Below are 15,506 nucleotides of genomic sequence, written 5' to 3'. Positions count from 1 at the left end.
AGATCTTAGCATTGCCATTCTCCATTTTCAGAGGTAAAAGTACATATTCCCATGTCCAAGCAATCCCATGCACATATTACTCAGTTTCTTAAAACTTCTTCATTGCATGATCTACCATGGGCATGGATAGAATTTTATATCGGCATGTTTCCTCACCCATACAACAAAATTCCTTAGGAAGAACTGAACACTATTCAAAGCTCATGCCTGATAGCATACATTACACAAAGATAGATACACACACACACGGATGGCACTACATTTAAAAATTCAAGTTGGCAAGGAAAAATCATTATGCTACAGAATGCTTTAGAAACATTGCCAATTCTATTTTCATATAGCTTTGATACAAACATACCTGATTATCATATTTCAGAGACTGTGTTCCAACCAGAAACCGTATTGCATCTGTTTCTGCGGTCTGGGGTGTTAAAGCTCGTGCCTACATAGAGAGGGGAAGAAGGATGATAGAAGTACTGTCACACTTTGTAGTATTTCAGATTGTGCAAGATCTCTCATAAGTTTAGGGTTCTTGGCACTGAATCCATACACATTTTGATTTTTTAAAGGGTGAATTTTTTGTTATGTGAATTTATCTAGTGATGCCTCACTTTGGGTAAAGTGACTGGCTCACTAATAAAAGTACAGTATAGTGATTCAGGTGTAAGAGAACTCTCCAAAATGAAGTGTCGACACATTTCATCAATGGGAAGAATGCACTGAATATAAACAGCAACTGCACAACTGAGCAAAGTGAACAAGTACCAAATCAACATGACTCTCTTGTCAAATTACTGACTCTGTGCATTTCGTATTTTAATCTCATTTTCGGTATAATGGTGGGGTATAAATTGAATGAATAAATAATAAACAACATATCATAGAGTTTTCTTAGCAAGATTTGGCTTTTACCTTCTTCTGACTGTTAGAATGTGACTTGCCCTAAAGCCCTCCAGTGGGATTTTTCCATGACTGAGCAGCAATTTGAACCCTGTTCTCCAGAGTCAGAGTACACTGCTCAAAACTAATACACAATAACTTGCTATAGGATGCTGCCTTATACCAAAGTCAGATCACTAGCCCATGTCACTCATTATTCGATCAGATGCTGACAGCTATTCTCCAGAATTTCAGACAGGAGCTTTTCTGAGATTAACTCTGGAAAGTGGCAGTGCCAGAGACTGAACCTAAAACCATCTGACTGTAAAGCATTTGGTCAACCGCTGTTATCCACTTTTTTCCCTTTCTTTGGTGGAGGAGAAAGAAAGAACTCTTAACTATAGATTGAGGCATAGCTGTGTGTGGACATGAATGAATGAATCCAAGAATAAAACTACAGTTGTATAAGACTGTGAGAGTCTTATAAATGCTATAATCATCAATTATAAACTAATGTGCAAACAAAGCTATCCAACATTTCCAAGATACAGTTCAGGTGCTTTGTTTGGATCAGTTATAAACCATTCACTGGGAAGTGTGTACACCGACATATTCCTGAAGATAAGAAAACTCTTACAAAATATTTGTTTAAAACTGTTTTCTGCAAAACTGAGTTCTGATTTACTTCATAATTTTCTAGCCAGAAAAGGGACAAATCGGGTAAGCTGGAAATCTGCCAAGCTATTTTACCCAACTCTTCTTTAAGATACATGTGTTGAATATAGTCTGTCCTTCACATTTACAGGTTTGACTTTTATGGATTGAATTATTTGCAGATTTGATTAAAAGATTTTTTTTTAGGAGTCTATAGGTCCTTCGGCATGACTCTGTGATCAACCTCTGTTGAAAGTTGACCACAGAATCAAGTTGGAAGACCTAGAGGTTCCTAGAGACAGTATAAGAGGAATCTCTAGGTCCGTTTGTGATTATATGTTGAACTTCCAGAGTTATGCTTGAGCAGGGGTCCTCAAACTTTTTCACGAGAGGGCCAGGTCACAGTCCCTCAAACTGTTGGAAGGCTGGATTATAATTTGAAAAAAAACATGAATGATTTCCTATGCACACTGCACATATCTTATTTGTAGTGCAAAAACACTTAAAAATAATACAATAACTAAAATTAAGAACAATTTAACAAATTTAAACTTATTAGTATTTCAATGGAAAGGGTGGGTCTGCTTTTGGCTGATGACATAGGATTGGTGTTGTTGTTGTGTGCTTTCAAGTCGTTTCAGACTTAAGTTGACCCTGAGTGAGGGCCGGGTAAATAACCTCGGAGGGCCGTATTCGGCCCCTGGGCCTTAGTTTGAGAACCCCTGTGCATGAGGATCTAGAAATGTGATTGTTCAAGCAAAAAGTAGTAGAAGTTTTTAAAATTGTGGTTTATCCACTTTTGCGGGGATTCTGAGCACCTAACCCCAGCAAATGAAGAGAGCTGGCTATATTATTAAGAATTGTGAGAAATTTTGGTCACCTCTTTAAGAATGGCTTCATTTCAGAACACAATAATTTACAGTTCTTTGGTGTTATATGGCTGCATAAAACAAAGATTATTTCTAGACAGCACTTTTGCCTTTCTTATTTTTCATTAAATCAGAGTGCTCTTTCAAGCCAAAGACATAGACATGAAGACAATCCTGGCATCTAGATTAACAACCCAAACCTAATGCCATTTATTCATTGTTTTTGGTAGGGCTTCCTTTCAAGCAAGGCTGCTATGGACTGCATGGACAGGAAATGAAGCACACAATTCTTACATTTTGGCATGATCAACAGTTCATGCAGCGTAAATTTTTTATATATATTGCCCTTTAATAACATTGGCAGGAAATTTTACAATACAATCCAGCAACAAAACACCCCAGAATTTAAGGAAAATACATGTAAAACAACAGATTAATAAGGCAGTAAAACCGGAGCACCATAAGACGGTAACTATGAGAAAAGACAAAAATGCTTGAGAGGAAAAGGAAAGGCCTGGTGTCTAAATGATACTAAAATGATCACCAAGAGAGCCTTTCGGTGAAAAGCATTTCCATAATTGGAGTACCTCTAAGAAGGCACATTCCCTGGGAGTCAAATCAACTCAATTGCTTCAGAAGGCACAGGTATTCACAGAAAAAAGAGAGAAAGTGAGAGAAGGAAAGAGAAGAAAGACAAGTATACAGTTCATAGAGGTTAGGGGTTCGGGATCCCTGCAAAAATGGGAAAACCATGAATGTCATAATCCCCCTATTATGCACACAACAGATTCTTTTTTCACTAACAGCCCCCAGCCCACATTCCCTTCCCCATCTTTCCACTATAAACCCTCAGCCAGGTTTAAGCCCCTTTCCCACCGATCCATCTTCTCAGCACTCCTTCTTTTGCCCCTCCATGTCCTGCCAACAGCTTCATGCCCTCATTCCATTTAGCACTTTTTCCACCATAAAGCACAGCCAGAATTTAAACTCCCTTCCACTATTACATCTCCTTGCCTCACTTCTTCTGCTGCCCTTCTGCCTGTCCTTCCATGTCTGACCAAAGGGCAGTAAAGGGAGTGATGCCAAGAGCAGAGCTGGCAGGAAAGAAGAATTTCCTGCCAGCAGTAGGAATAGGGTGAGATGGTGGATTGGTGGAAAGCGATTTAAACTCCAGCAGTCTTCATCATGGGAAGGTTGTAACAAGAATAAAAAGTTGGTGCTATGGGACAGCGAGGGAAGGTCAGGTGGATTGAAAGGAAAGGATTTTAAAATCTGGTAGCAGAAGGAGTGAGACAAGGGAATGAATCAGCCAGAAAGGGTTTAAGATCTAGCTGAGCCTTCATAGTGGGAAGGCAGTAAATGGAGTGAGGAGATGGCGCTGATTGCAGGATAGAAGGAGCAGCTCAAGGAGTGAGGCAAGGAGGTCAAACTTGTTAAGCCGAAGATTTGCAAAAGAGAAACCTGTGAATGTACTTCAAATATACTGATCCTAAGCTATGAAAGTTAAATTCAACCCTTGAATTGGTCCTGGAAATAGACCAGAAACCAATGCAGCTGTTAGCGCTGAAACAGGATGTCATAATATCCAACTTTATTGATCCTACTTGCCCTTGGTCTGGCATTTCAAAGATAAAAACTATGAGACCTTGGGCTCAAGCAGCACCTTAGAAGCTTTAGTCTCTCTGTTTTAACCAAACACAATTTAGCATATTGTTGAAACCCATGAAAAAATATACATACAGCTCCCATCAGTCCTAGTCATGTTGACTAATGGCGAAAAATACAGGAGTTGTAGTCTAGCATCTGCCAGGCAGAATAAAATGAAATGGCGGGCTGGATTCTGTCCATGGACTTTGAGTTTGACACATATGATCTAGAAACTCCTAGAGAGAACATCTCTATAGGAATCTCTGGTAGATGTTTACCATGGATTCACCCTAGTCTTAACAGATTCCTAGAGAGATGCTCTCTCAAGTAAAAATAAAAGCGTTTTTGGCAGCTTTCTCACTTTTGCTGGGGTTCTGCGTCCATCTTACCTTATGGAACAGTATGTATGTAGGTATGATTCTAAAATGCCATTGATTGTAAAATAGGCACTAATTTAAGTACCACGAACAGAGGGAAAAAAGCTTTATTTATACATACAAAAAAGCACCTGCAATCCCAAGCCACACCCCAACTGTTGACATATTTATATGGAAAAAAGCATATCCCAAAATCAAGGAAATATTGTTTTGAGAAAATAAAATATTGTTTTATATGCATATGACTTCTCTTTTTAAATATGATGCTTCTTAGCTAATGTATTTGATAATCAATAAGAGATAAGATATGTGCGTGGTTCCATAAATTTTCAGTTTATGTTTTGCCTGCAATTATTATTACACACACATCAAGTCTCCTATTGGAAATAGCAACCTTCTACAAGCCTTCTATACTAGTTATTTGCTATTTATATAATTCAGATTACTTACTATATTGTAAATATGTGTATTGGTATACCTAATTTGTCTTGCACGAATACTAGTGGATATATACCACTAAAGAAAAGATTCACTCAAATGAGTTTTTAGCTCTTCTCAGGATTATCATACTTTACAAAAAGGTTATAATCATTACAAATTGTGTGGATGCCAAATGTCATAAATAAATTGTAAATAAATAATCTCCAAAGGGTCGCACTTCCAAAAAGGCTTTGGAGATTCTGGTTTTCCAAAAGGTTATGATGTCAAAGGTCATTCTTTCCCAAAATCTCCTTTGTGTAGAGAAAAGGTGGGATATAAATATACATAATAATAATAATTTCTTTTTAAGAGCCCTAGAAGAAGGCCATTATCAATATATCCAGGCCAAAAAAACATCCATTGGGCTTATTTGAGAGACACAATCTTTTACACATCCCCTGATTCCATAGCACTGAGCCATGGCGGTTAAAATGGTGTCAAACTGCATTAACCCTGCAGTGTAGATGCACCACAAGGTATCTCATGATGCAAATACAGAGATTCCAAAATACATTGAAAAATTTGAAATCCAATACAATTTCAGGTAAGTCATACTCAACTTGTATTTATAAAATTGTACGTTTTGCATTTACAGATGCATTTGGTGTGAGGTTCGGCCCTTCCCCACTGCCATATAACTCAGAATATCAAGGCAGAAAGTCCCACAATATCTGCTTTGAACTGGGTTATCTGAAGCCCCTTCCACACAACTGAATAAAATCCCACATTTTCTGCTTTGAACTGGAATATATGTCAGTGTGGACTCAGATAACCCAGTTCAAAGTAGATATTGTGGGATTTTCTGCCTTGATATTCTGGGTTATATGGCTGGGTGGAAGGGCCCAAGTCCACATTGTGATATAACCCTGTTCAAAGCAGATATTGTGAGGTTTTTTGCCTTGATATTCTGGGTGATATGGCTGGGTGGAATGGCCCAGAGTCCACTGCCATATAACCCAGTTCAAAGCTGATTTTGTGGGATTTTCTGCCTTGATATTCTAGGTTATATGGCTGGGTGGAAGGGCCCAGAGTCTACTGCTATATAACCCAGTTCAAAGCTGATTTTGTGGGATTTTCTGCCTTGATATTCTGGGTGATATGGCTGGGTGTAAAGGCCCAGAGTCCACTGCCATATAACCCAGTTCAAAGCAGATATTGTGGGATTGTATACAGTTGTGTGGAAGGGGTCCTAGATTATAGGAAACATGTGTTGCTGCTGTTCACAGCATTCCCCTTCCTTTCCAATTACCATGCTGATCATGACACGACAAAAAAAAAACCCTCATTGAAGCCCCTTCTTCCCCATTACCTGGAACTCGAGCCCATAAATCACGGGAGCATCATCCTCCATGGCTTCCGGGAAGCAATCCCCATTCAAAGCCCCATAGGGAAAAGGCGAAGCTCACAACAAGTGCTTGCACGTCCCTCGCCGGCTTCCGTCTTTCTCTCCACTTCCTGGATGGAAAGAGACGCTCCGTTCACGCAGCGGCAGAAGAGACGGCGGCTGCAGTGGGACCGTGAAAGCGGGCGCGCATGCGCACTCGGTGGGTTTCCCTATTTCGCCTCGGAGGCCTTGCCGGTGTTGCTGTCAGTGGAAGTAAGTGAGGCCAAGAAGGGGCCAGGCACGTGTATTTCTTCGCTTTGGCTGGCGCAGGGAAGGGAGAACACTCCTGTGGGGTTTGTGATGCTGCCTGAGCCCCTGTTCAGAGGATTTCAACTCTCTCTTTCTGTCCCTGTGATTATTGGATATTGAAAAATGCGGCTTGTCGTGGAAACAAGGATTGGTGCCAAAGCTGCAGTGGAGACACTTTCCCCCCGTGATAAACTCTTTCAAGAGTCAATTTCCCTTCCAAGGGGGAGATTTGTCTCACTGCGTTGCCATAGAATCCCGTTTCTATAATATATTGTATAAACATATAATATTGATAATATTATAATGTAATACAATATAATAATAATATGATATTATAATTATGTATTTTATCTTATATGTAATATTACTAATAATATTACAATATAATAGTATAGTGCAATATAGTAATATATAATACTAATATTGTGCTATGGTAATAATATAATATACTAGCTTTCGGTTGACAACTCCTATGATATATGGCCTGTATCATGACTTGAATTGTCATTCAGTCTGATGTCCTATATTATATTAACTGATCCTGTTAATTTGCTCTGTTTCCATGATTTTTCCTATGCCGTTATACATTGTCATCTACCTTATTAAACCAACTATCATTTAACTAGTTCACGTAGTGGTTTTCCTCCCCCCCCCCCCTCCAAAATTAGTCTGCTGGTATTGTTATTGCTAGCTATTTTTATTATGTTGTTTTATGCTGTTTATATTGCTTTAATTGTTATTGCTTTATTTTAACTGTATTCTGCCTGGGCTTGGGTTCCATGTTAGCCACCCCAAGTCCCTTCGAGGAGATGGAGGTGGGGTAGAAAAATAAAGTTCTTCTTCTTCCTCTTCTTCTTCTAGCTGTACCCGCCATGCGTTGCTGTGGCCAACTTTTCCTCCCTCTTTCTCTTCGTTCTTTCTCTCCTTCCTTCCTTCTCTTCTTCTTCCCTTCCACCCACCCCCTTTTTTCTTTCCCTTCACCTTTCTTTCCTCTCTACCTTCTCTACCTATTCTTGGACTGCAACTCCCAACAGTCCTCCTGATCCATCCATCTATCTACCTACCTACCTATCTCTATCTAATCTATCTATCTGGAGGATTGCTGGGAACTGCAGTCCAGGAATAGGAAATTGGAAATATGCAGGGATTGGGATACTCTCAAAGAAGTCCAAGGAGAAGGAATCTTGCAGCTTGGAAGCAGTGCATTTGAATCATCCCCTTCTCCTAAAGGGTCTGGTCTAGGAAATGCTGGGAGCTGTAGTCTGGAGGAGAGTGTGGATATGCTATTGTGTGTTTTGTTCGCCAGGGGAAGTCGTTTTTGTGCTGTGGTGTCTTTTTGCTTTTTTGGTTTCTAAAGTCTTTTCGGCTGTGTTTTTCAGTGTTTTTATGAGTGATGGTCACTCGTTGGCCTGACAGGTGCATTGTGTCCAAATTTGGTGTCAATTCGTCCAGTGGTTTTTGAGTTATGTTAATCCCACAAACAAAGATTACATTTTTATTTATATAGATTGTATTTACATATTATTTGTAAACCTCTCTGAGTCCCCTTCAGGATGAGAAGGGCAGCATATAAATGTTGTGAATAAATAAATAAATTTCTGAATCCAAATTATCTACTTTGAGTTGGATTATATGGTAGTGTAGAACTGCCATATAATCCAGATAATCTGGATTCAAAAAAAAGGATGATATGGCAGTGTTGATCTGGCCTGAGACTGTCGTACTTTGGCCATATCCTGAAAAGAAATGGCTCACTAGAAAAGGCAATACTGTTTGTTAAGGGGGAAGGCAGCAGGAAAAGGTAAAGACTACACTGCAGAGGGATACACTCAATCATAAGGGTGCATCTACATTTATGCTGTGGTTCTCAGCCTGTGGGTCCCCAGGTGTTTTGGCCTACAACTCTCAGAAATCCCAGCCAGTTTACCAGCTTTTAGGATTTCTGGGAGTTGAAGGCCAAAACATCTGGGACCCACAGGTTGAGAACCACAGGAATGAAGCATTTTGATCCCACCTTAATTGCCATGACTAAATGCTACAGAATCCTGGGAGTTATGGTTTTACAATGTCTTCAGCCTTCTCTGAGAAAGACTGTTTGTGCCGCACCAAACTACAAATCCAAGGATCCATAGCATTGAACCATGTCAGTTAAAGGGGTGTCAGACTTCATGGATTCTGCAGTGTAGATGCACCCTGGGTCTGCAAGACTTCAAGAAGGGTGTTGGCGATAGGATTACTTGAAAGTCTCATTCACAAGTCAACATTAAGAGCAACAATTCATTGCTATTAATTATTATTGGCATGTATTGTCGAAGGCTTTCATGGCCAGAATCACTGGGTTGCTGTGAGTTTTCCAGGCTATATGGCCATGTTCCAGAAGCATTCTCTCCTGATGTTTCACCCACATCTATGGCAGGAATTCTCAGAGGTTGTGAATTCTGTTGGAATGTAGACAACTGGGGTTTATATATCTGTGGAATAATGTCCAGGGTGGGAGAAAGAACTCTTATCTGTTTGAGGCAAGTGTGAGTGTTGGAATATGTTTTTAAAGGTTTTAATGTATGTATGTTGTAATTCTGTTTTAAATGTTGATTGTAATTTTTAAATTATTTTAATGTCATCAAATAGTTGCCTATGTTGTAAAGCTACCTTGAGTCACCTTCGGGTTTGAAAAAGGTGGGGTAGAAATATCGTAAACAAATAAATAAATTGGCCACCTTGATTAGCATTGAATGGTCTTGCAGCTTCAAAGCCTGAGGGAATCCTTTGTTGGGAGGTGTTAACTGCCCCTGATTGTTTCATGTCAGGAATTCCCCTGTTTTTAGTGTTCCTCTTTATTTACTGTCCTGATTTCAGAGGGTTTAAAAAAATATATTATTGGCATGTATATATTGACCCTTTACTTCAAACTGTGGGAAAATACATATAACATACACTTCCTGAATTTTATTATACAAAGATGTTTGTTTTATTAAAATGATAATAATCTTTGCAAACATATTAAAGAAAATAATTTGTCACATATTTTTCTATTTTAAGCATCCAGAAACCCACCCCTGCTTTCTCTTCCAAAAAGACAAGTGTTGTACATAGTGAAGCCAAACCTGACAGAGCTGAATTTGGGAAATTATTTTTCAGTACCTGAAAACTGCATTTTTGGGATGGCTCAGTTCAAGTTGCTTTCAGCTAAAAATTTATAGCATGCTTTCTATGCTCTCCATGGCAATGCTCAATTTGAAATGGAATCCCCTTCACTACATATTTTCTTTTACATTTCTTTGTCTTCTATCATTTCGTGCACCATTATCATATTTTTGGCATGCTGGATTCCCCATATTCCTGTAAAGAATACTTTAGTGTCCTCCAAGTGTTTTAGACTTCCACATCCAGGAATCCTAGCCAGCTTACCAGCTGTTAGAAATTCTGGGAGCTGAAGCCCAAAACGCCTGGAGGACCAAAAGTTGGGAGCCACTGGTGTAGAAGAACAAATATTGGATATTTCTGCAATTCAGTATAAAGGCATATCCTTGCTTTGAAGTAACTAACTGCAAAAGTAAATAAGACACGTCTCATCAAAATCTATGACATTTATTGCAGTGTTTTGACCTAGTAATCCCTCTGTCTCTCTTTTGAAGTCTACCAGCACCAGTGTTTTGCCACGATTCTTTGCCAGATAATTTAGACAGTACCCACTATATCATCAAAGCTCTGATTGGTAGCAGCGCAATAACTCAATCCAAAAGAAATTTCAAGCAGTCACTTGAATATGATATGAAATGATATAAGTGATTATAAACTTCAAAGTAATCTCCAGCCAGAGCAAGCAATCACAAGATGAAGTTGTGATTTAAGACAGTGAATAGAGTGCACAAATGCCAACTCCATCCCATGGAGTGTCCCTCCCGGGACCAAATCTCTTCATGTGAGAGCAATTTTTTCTAGTGCTGAAAGAGAAATCCCACTCCTTGTTACATTGAGCAGCAATTGAAGATATCAGGGCATCTCCAAGTGAGGGATATAGCCCATATCTGGGGTAGTTGTCCTTTTAAGCACTGGTGAGATGAGTGGCATAGGAAGAAAACGTACAGTGCAGCTGGTGTTCGGAGGAGCTGGTCCTCCAAAGCTAGGTATGTCTCTTTGCCCACTGCATGACCTTCTACGGCATGGTGAATGACAACAGAACTGCCTTGTAGTACCCAAGAACTATATGTGTGTACTCAAAATGAAAAGAGCTACTTCAGTGGTTCTCAACCTGTGAGTCCTCAAATGTTTTGGCCTACAGCTCCCAGAAATCTCAGCCAAATTTACCAGTTGTTAGGATTTTTGAGAATGGAAGGCCAAAACATCTGGGGACCTACAGGTTGAGAACCACTGAGCAGCATCTAGAACTAGTCAACAAAATTTGCAGGTTTTTTAAATGGCTAGCTTTAGAGGTACTAATACCAGTTCTACCCTCTTGCCACTTAGCCTCTTCTTACCTTGTTACTTACTAGGGGTGTGTGAATCTCTTCTGTTTCCATTTCGAATTTTAGGTAACCCTCATTCTGTTTTCATAAAGGTTCCAGGAGATGGGGGTGGAGGGGGAGGTGTTTGGATTCGTAATTCGGAAACCTGAGTTTTATTTCCATTTCAGGAAGAATCTTCCCAAAAACAGAAGGGGGGGGGGGGGGAGAGAGAGAGACAGACAAAACAGAACAAAAATAGAACAGATTCTGCGCCATTTCACACATCCCTACTTGTTACTCTGGTATACATTTATTTTTCAGCAATGATAGTTGTTTAGTGCTTATTCCACCGATGTTCATGTCTTGAGAACAATCGATCTGCAATTTTAATCAAGCATCCCATCCACTCTCAAGGAGGCAAAAATCACTCTTGTCACACTGTCTAAAGCAGAGAAACAGCAGCCCAGTCAGGATTTACTTGTTCTAGCTGTTCAATATACTATTTACCCACCTCGTTCACCATCTGCAAGTTCTTTCTCATCTCCTCCTGCTATCTTCCTCCTTCCCATTTACTCCTCCATCTTTTCCCTGACCTGCATTCTTCCTTCTCCATAGTTTGTTCTTCTCTGTGCAACCAGGCTCCCCCAAAGCCTTGCCCCTCTCTCTCAGCAACACAAGGGCCAACTCTCCTGTTGGGGTCTAAAAGAGCAAGCATTGGCTACTATTACAAGTGGACAAGTCAACTCTGATGTAGGGAATTGTAGCCTATTGTATCTAGATCAACTTCTATGCCATTGCAAATGAGCAAGCCAGAATGAAAAAAGTTTACTGTACAGAGCAGTGTTGAGGTGCTTGACACCAGAACATTTCCCATAAATAGGTGAATTCATGTATAATGCAGCCTTGTTAAATCATTTTACGCTGGAGGAACCTTTGAACAAGTGTTCAGATCTCAGGGACTCCATGTATAAAGTTATATCTTCTTCTTAAAAAGTATATTGATTTTTTTTCCAGTTATAATCTTTTACATAATCCCTACTAAGCTCTTGCAGAACCATGGGGATTTAAGGAACCCTGGTTGAGAAACCCTTGTCTAATGTCCCTATTTGGTCCTTCTATCTATAAGTATACTCCAGTTAATGAAGTACGGTATATGCTTTAGTATAATCCAAGTTTTTCAGCCCATTTTTAGGCTCAGGTGAAAATACAGTACTAAGGTCTTCAGTAGGTGGCTTTGGTGGTTTTCAGTGCTTTTATGTCACTTGTCATGGTTGTCTTGCACAAGGTTAGTGAGGAGGACTTTATTGTTTTGTAACACTTGATGTTTATTGAAATGCTGGATAGACTTCAGTGTTGCTGCTTTATGCATAAATGGCCAATGATTTCATTACCAATGAGAGTAATCACGTTCACTTGTATTTTCACTTACAGCAGCTATGGAAAACAAAGAAAGCAGTATTGGAGATGCAGCAGAAGGTGAATGCAGCGTCCAGCAGCAAGCGGATGAAGAACTTCTTTTTCAGGAAGAAAACATTGATCTTGGAGGAGATGAGTTTGGGTCTGAGGAAAATGAGACTGCTGTGGAGGATTCTAGTCCCTTCTTAGATAAACTGAATGAACAGATGATGGAAAGTGTCATTATATCAGATTCCCCAAATAATAGTGAAGATGATACCGGTGATCTTGGTTGTCTGCAAGAAATTGTAAAGCAACTGGAAGAAAAGGATGTTCTCGTAACAGAAGGAGAGACAAGAAACAAGGCTGTTGGTGATGAGGATGACACTGAACCCGAAGGCACTCCTAAAGCTATTTCTAATAGTGGAAGTGATAATCAATTCACTTTAAAAGAAGACTTGATTCAGGAACCTGCACAAGATGAATTGGAAGTGAAAGGTGAAGGTCCTAATTCTGTTGCCAACAGTGAAGGCAAAACTGAGGAGACAACATCCTCGCCACTTGCCAGCACATCACCTGTCGGCACTGAGCCTATTCCTGTGTGTACTATCTTCAGCCAAGGGAATCATATGAACGGCCAGCAACAATTCTTGCATGATGGCTTTGAGCCTCAAATGGTGAAGTCACCTAGCTTTGGTGGTATAAGCGAGACTCCGGTGAAAACTCATCCCCAGGTGGTTCAGCCTAGTCCAAGTCTAAGCAAGTTTTTTGGTGAAGCCATTAATACCAATACACTAGCTTCTGATTTCTTTGATTCATTTACCACATCCTCTTTCATTTCCGTCAGTAACCCTAATGCAAGCTCATCTGTACCAGAACAAATGTCTTCTCTTGCAACAACTGTAGATTCCCATGACTCTGCTGACCTTAAATGCTCTGCTAAAAGTGGAAGATCTGAAGCTGGAAGATCTGCATCTTCTCCAGAAATATCACAGTCTCCAAAGCCATTTTCCCATATACAAGCCGTTTTTCAAGGCAGTGATGATCCTTTTGCATCTGTGCTGAATATGAGTGAAGTGGACAGAAGACATGATGCTTGGCTTCCCAGTGACATAACTAGAAATGTGTTGATTTCTGTAGCCACGCAGCAGTATAGTAATGTTTTCATAGACAAAGAGAATCTCACAATGCCGGGATTAAAATTTGACAACATTCAGGTAAGGCTCTCCTGTTGCTTTTCAATACCTGTAATACTACAGCTGATACATTCAAAGGCATTTCAAAAATGCCCCCAACTATGAACCCACTCTTCAGGTGATATGTATGACCAAATGTAAAGCAGACATTTCCTTTCCTCTGTAGATGGCCCCTAGCATAATCATTTCTTGTTTTGTTTGAGTTAAGACTATTACACCTTGAGACAATTTGTTACTAATCTAGATAGTTGTTTGAAGTTCTCTCCACATCTCAAGCAAATGAAATAGGAGGAAAGAGTCCTCTACATACTGGTAGCAGTGCATCCTTAACATTCAGTGGCCCCACCCAACAGTTTCATGCAGATCATAATAGACTGAGAGACCAAAGCTCACTCCATGGGATCCCATAGAGAGGAGAAAGTATTTTTCAGTATCATCTAGGGGCCCTTCCACACAGCCATATAACCCAGAATATCAAGACAGAAAACCCCACAATTTGAATTGGGTTATCTGAGTCCACACTGCCATATATTCCAGTTCAAAGCAGATAATGTAGGATTTTATCCAGCTGTGTGGAAGAGGGTTAGGACAGTGTTCCCAACCTTTGGGCCTCCAGGTATTTTGGACTTCAACTCCCAGCCACTTTACCAGCTGTTAGGTACTGTGGGAGCTGAAGTCCAAAACACCTGGAGGCCCAAAGGTTGGGAACCACTGATCTAGGATGAGATAGTAGAAGTACACACACACCAGACTGAGTAGCTTCACACTGTTTTGCGTGGGAGTGGGAATTAACAAAATTGAACCCAGTTCCTCTCCTTCACTTGTGATGAAGTAAGAGGGGGATAGAGACCTTCATGTAGTGACAGAATAGTGCAGACATGCTAACTTGGCAAATCAAAAGTTGCAAAAGTCAACAGGGTTAATATTTAGATTTGAGGGGGGCGGAATCAGGTTTCTTTGTACCATCTCCTTTGAAGGGTGAAGAATATGCATTGCTCAGAAAAAAATATAATTCTGATCACATAACCTTTCCTCAATAGTTATGAGATAGCAAAACAATAAAAATGAAAGTAATGGGCCTAAGTTCTCCAGATACCACATCTCCTATGAAGGTAACCAGATCATAAGAGTAAAAATTACTTACAGAAATCAGTTGGTTTTCCTGTTCAGAAACTAAAACCAAAGTGACAAAAATGGGTTTTCTTTTAAGAAGGAGATGGTAAGCATCCCCTATTTTACACAATAAAAGCTGTTTTCAGAATGAAATTTTTTTAAAATTACCTTTATTAACATAGGAAACGGTACAGATACTCCCACATTCAAGGCCCTTGTTAAGTAGGAGGATTCTCGAGTATGTATTTTCATTAATGTATGAAGTTTATATTTTTTAAAAGCACTTTGGTTGTTACAAATATTGGGTGTATATATTGTATTTTCCATCTTTTCAGGGCGATGCCGTTAAGGACTTAATGCTCCGCTTCCTCGGTGAACAGGCTGCAGGGAAAAGACAAGTTCTAAATGCCAACTCTGTGGAGCAGTCATTTGTAGGCTTGAAGCAGCTGATAGTAAGTAGCAAGGTGTTTCCTCTCTTGAAGCATACTGAGCACAAGGCTTCTTTTGTAGGTAGCCAGGAGCTGAAATTATTCTCATCATCAAATGTGGATGATTCAGTGCCCTGCATTTTAATAATCCGGAACAGGGATGGACAGAAAGTAAATGGTGACTTGCTGGTAAATCTCTTCATGAGTAGCTATAGATCAGCCAAGGTTTTTTTTGCCTTCCAGCTGTTTCACAATAACAGAAATAAAATGATGCGCACCACAAACATCTTAAATTAAAACATTGATTTTTTAAAAAAACAAATAAATAAATCTTGTGGCAACAAAGAATTGGTTTTTGCTTGGAGTTTCAGTACAAGTAATTTACAGTGT

General features: G+C 39.7%; 2 protein-coding genes across 3 annotated transcripts in view; one reads left to right on the top strand and one right to left on the bottom strand.

Moving 5' to 3' along the window:
• Positions 1-6,380, bottom strand: part of EIPR1 (EARP complex and GARP complex interacting protein 1) — a 99,534-nt gene extending 93,154 nt beyond the window's left edge. Inside the window, exons 1-2 of the mRNA XM_060752756.2 lie at positions 6,216-6,380; positions 359-442 (exon numbers count right to left, since the gene is read on the bottom strand). Coding sequence (XP_060608739.1) covers positions 359-442; positions 6,216-6,257 — 126 coding nt within the window. The 5' untranslated portion in view covers positions 6,258-6,380. The remainder of the gene's footprint in view (positions 1-358; positions 443-6,215) is intronic.
• TRAPPC12 (trafficking protein particle complex subunit 12) overlaps positions 6,373-15,506 on the top strand; it is a 58,012-nt gene continuing 48,878 nt past the window's right edge. The window contains exons 1-3 of one of the 2 annotated variants that reach the window (XM_060752754.2): positions 6,373-6,503; positions 12,419-13,596; positions 15,024-15,140. In XM_060752754.2, the coding sequence (XP_060608737.2) occupies positions 6,440-6,503; positions 12,419-13,596; positions 15,024-15,140 (1,359 nt within the window). In that variant the 5' untranslated portion in view covers positions 6,373-6,439. Of the gene's footprint in view, positions 6,504-12,415; positions 13,597-15,023; positions 15,141-15,506 lie in introns of both variants that reach the window. The other variant, XM_060752753.2, reaches the window with a different exon arrangement.

This window comes from Anolis sagrei, chromosome 1 (assembly GCF_037176765.1).
Source record: "Anolis sagrei isolate rAnoSag1 chromosome 1, rAnoSag1.mat, whole genome shotgun sequence".
Lineage (NCBI taxonomy): Eukaryota > Metazoa > Chordata > Lepidosauria > Squamata > Dactyloidae > Anolis > Anolis sagrei.
This window is presented reverse-complemented; position numbering and strand designations above follow the sequence as displayed.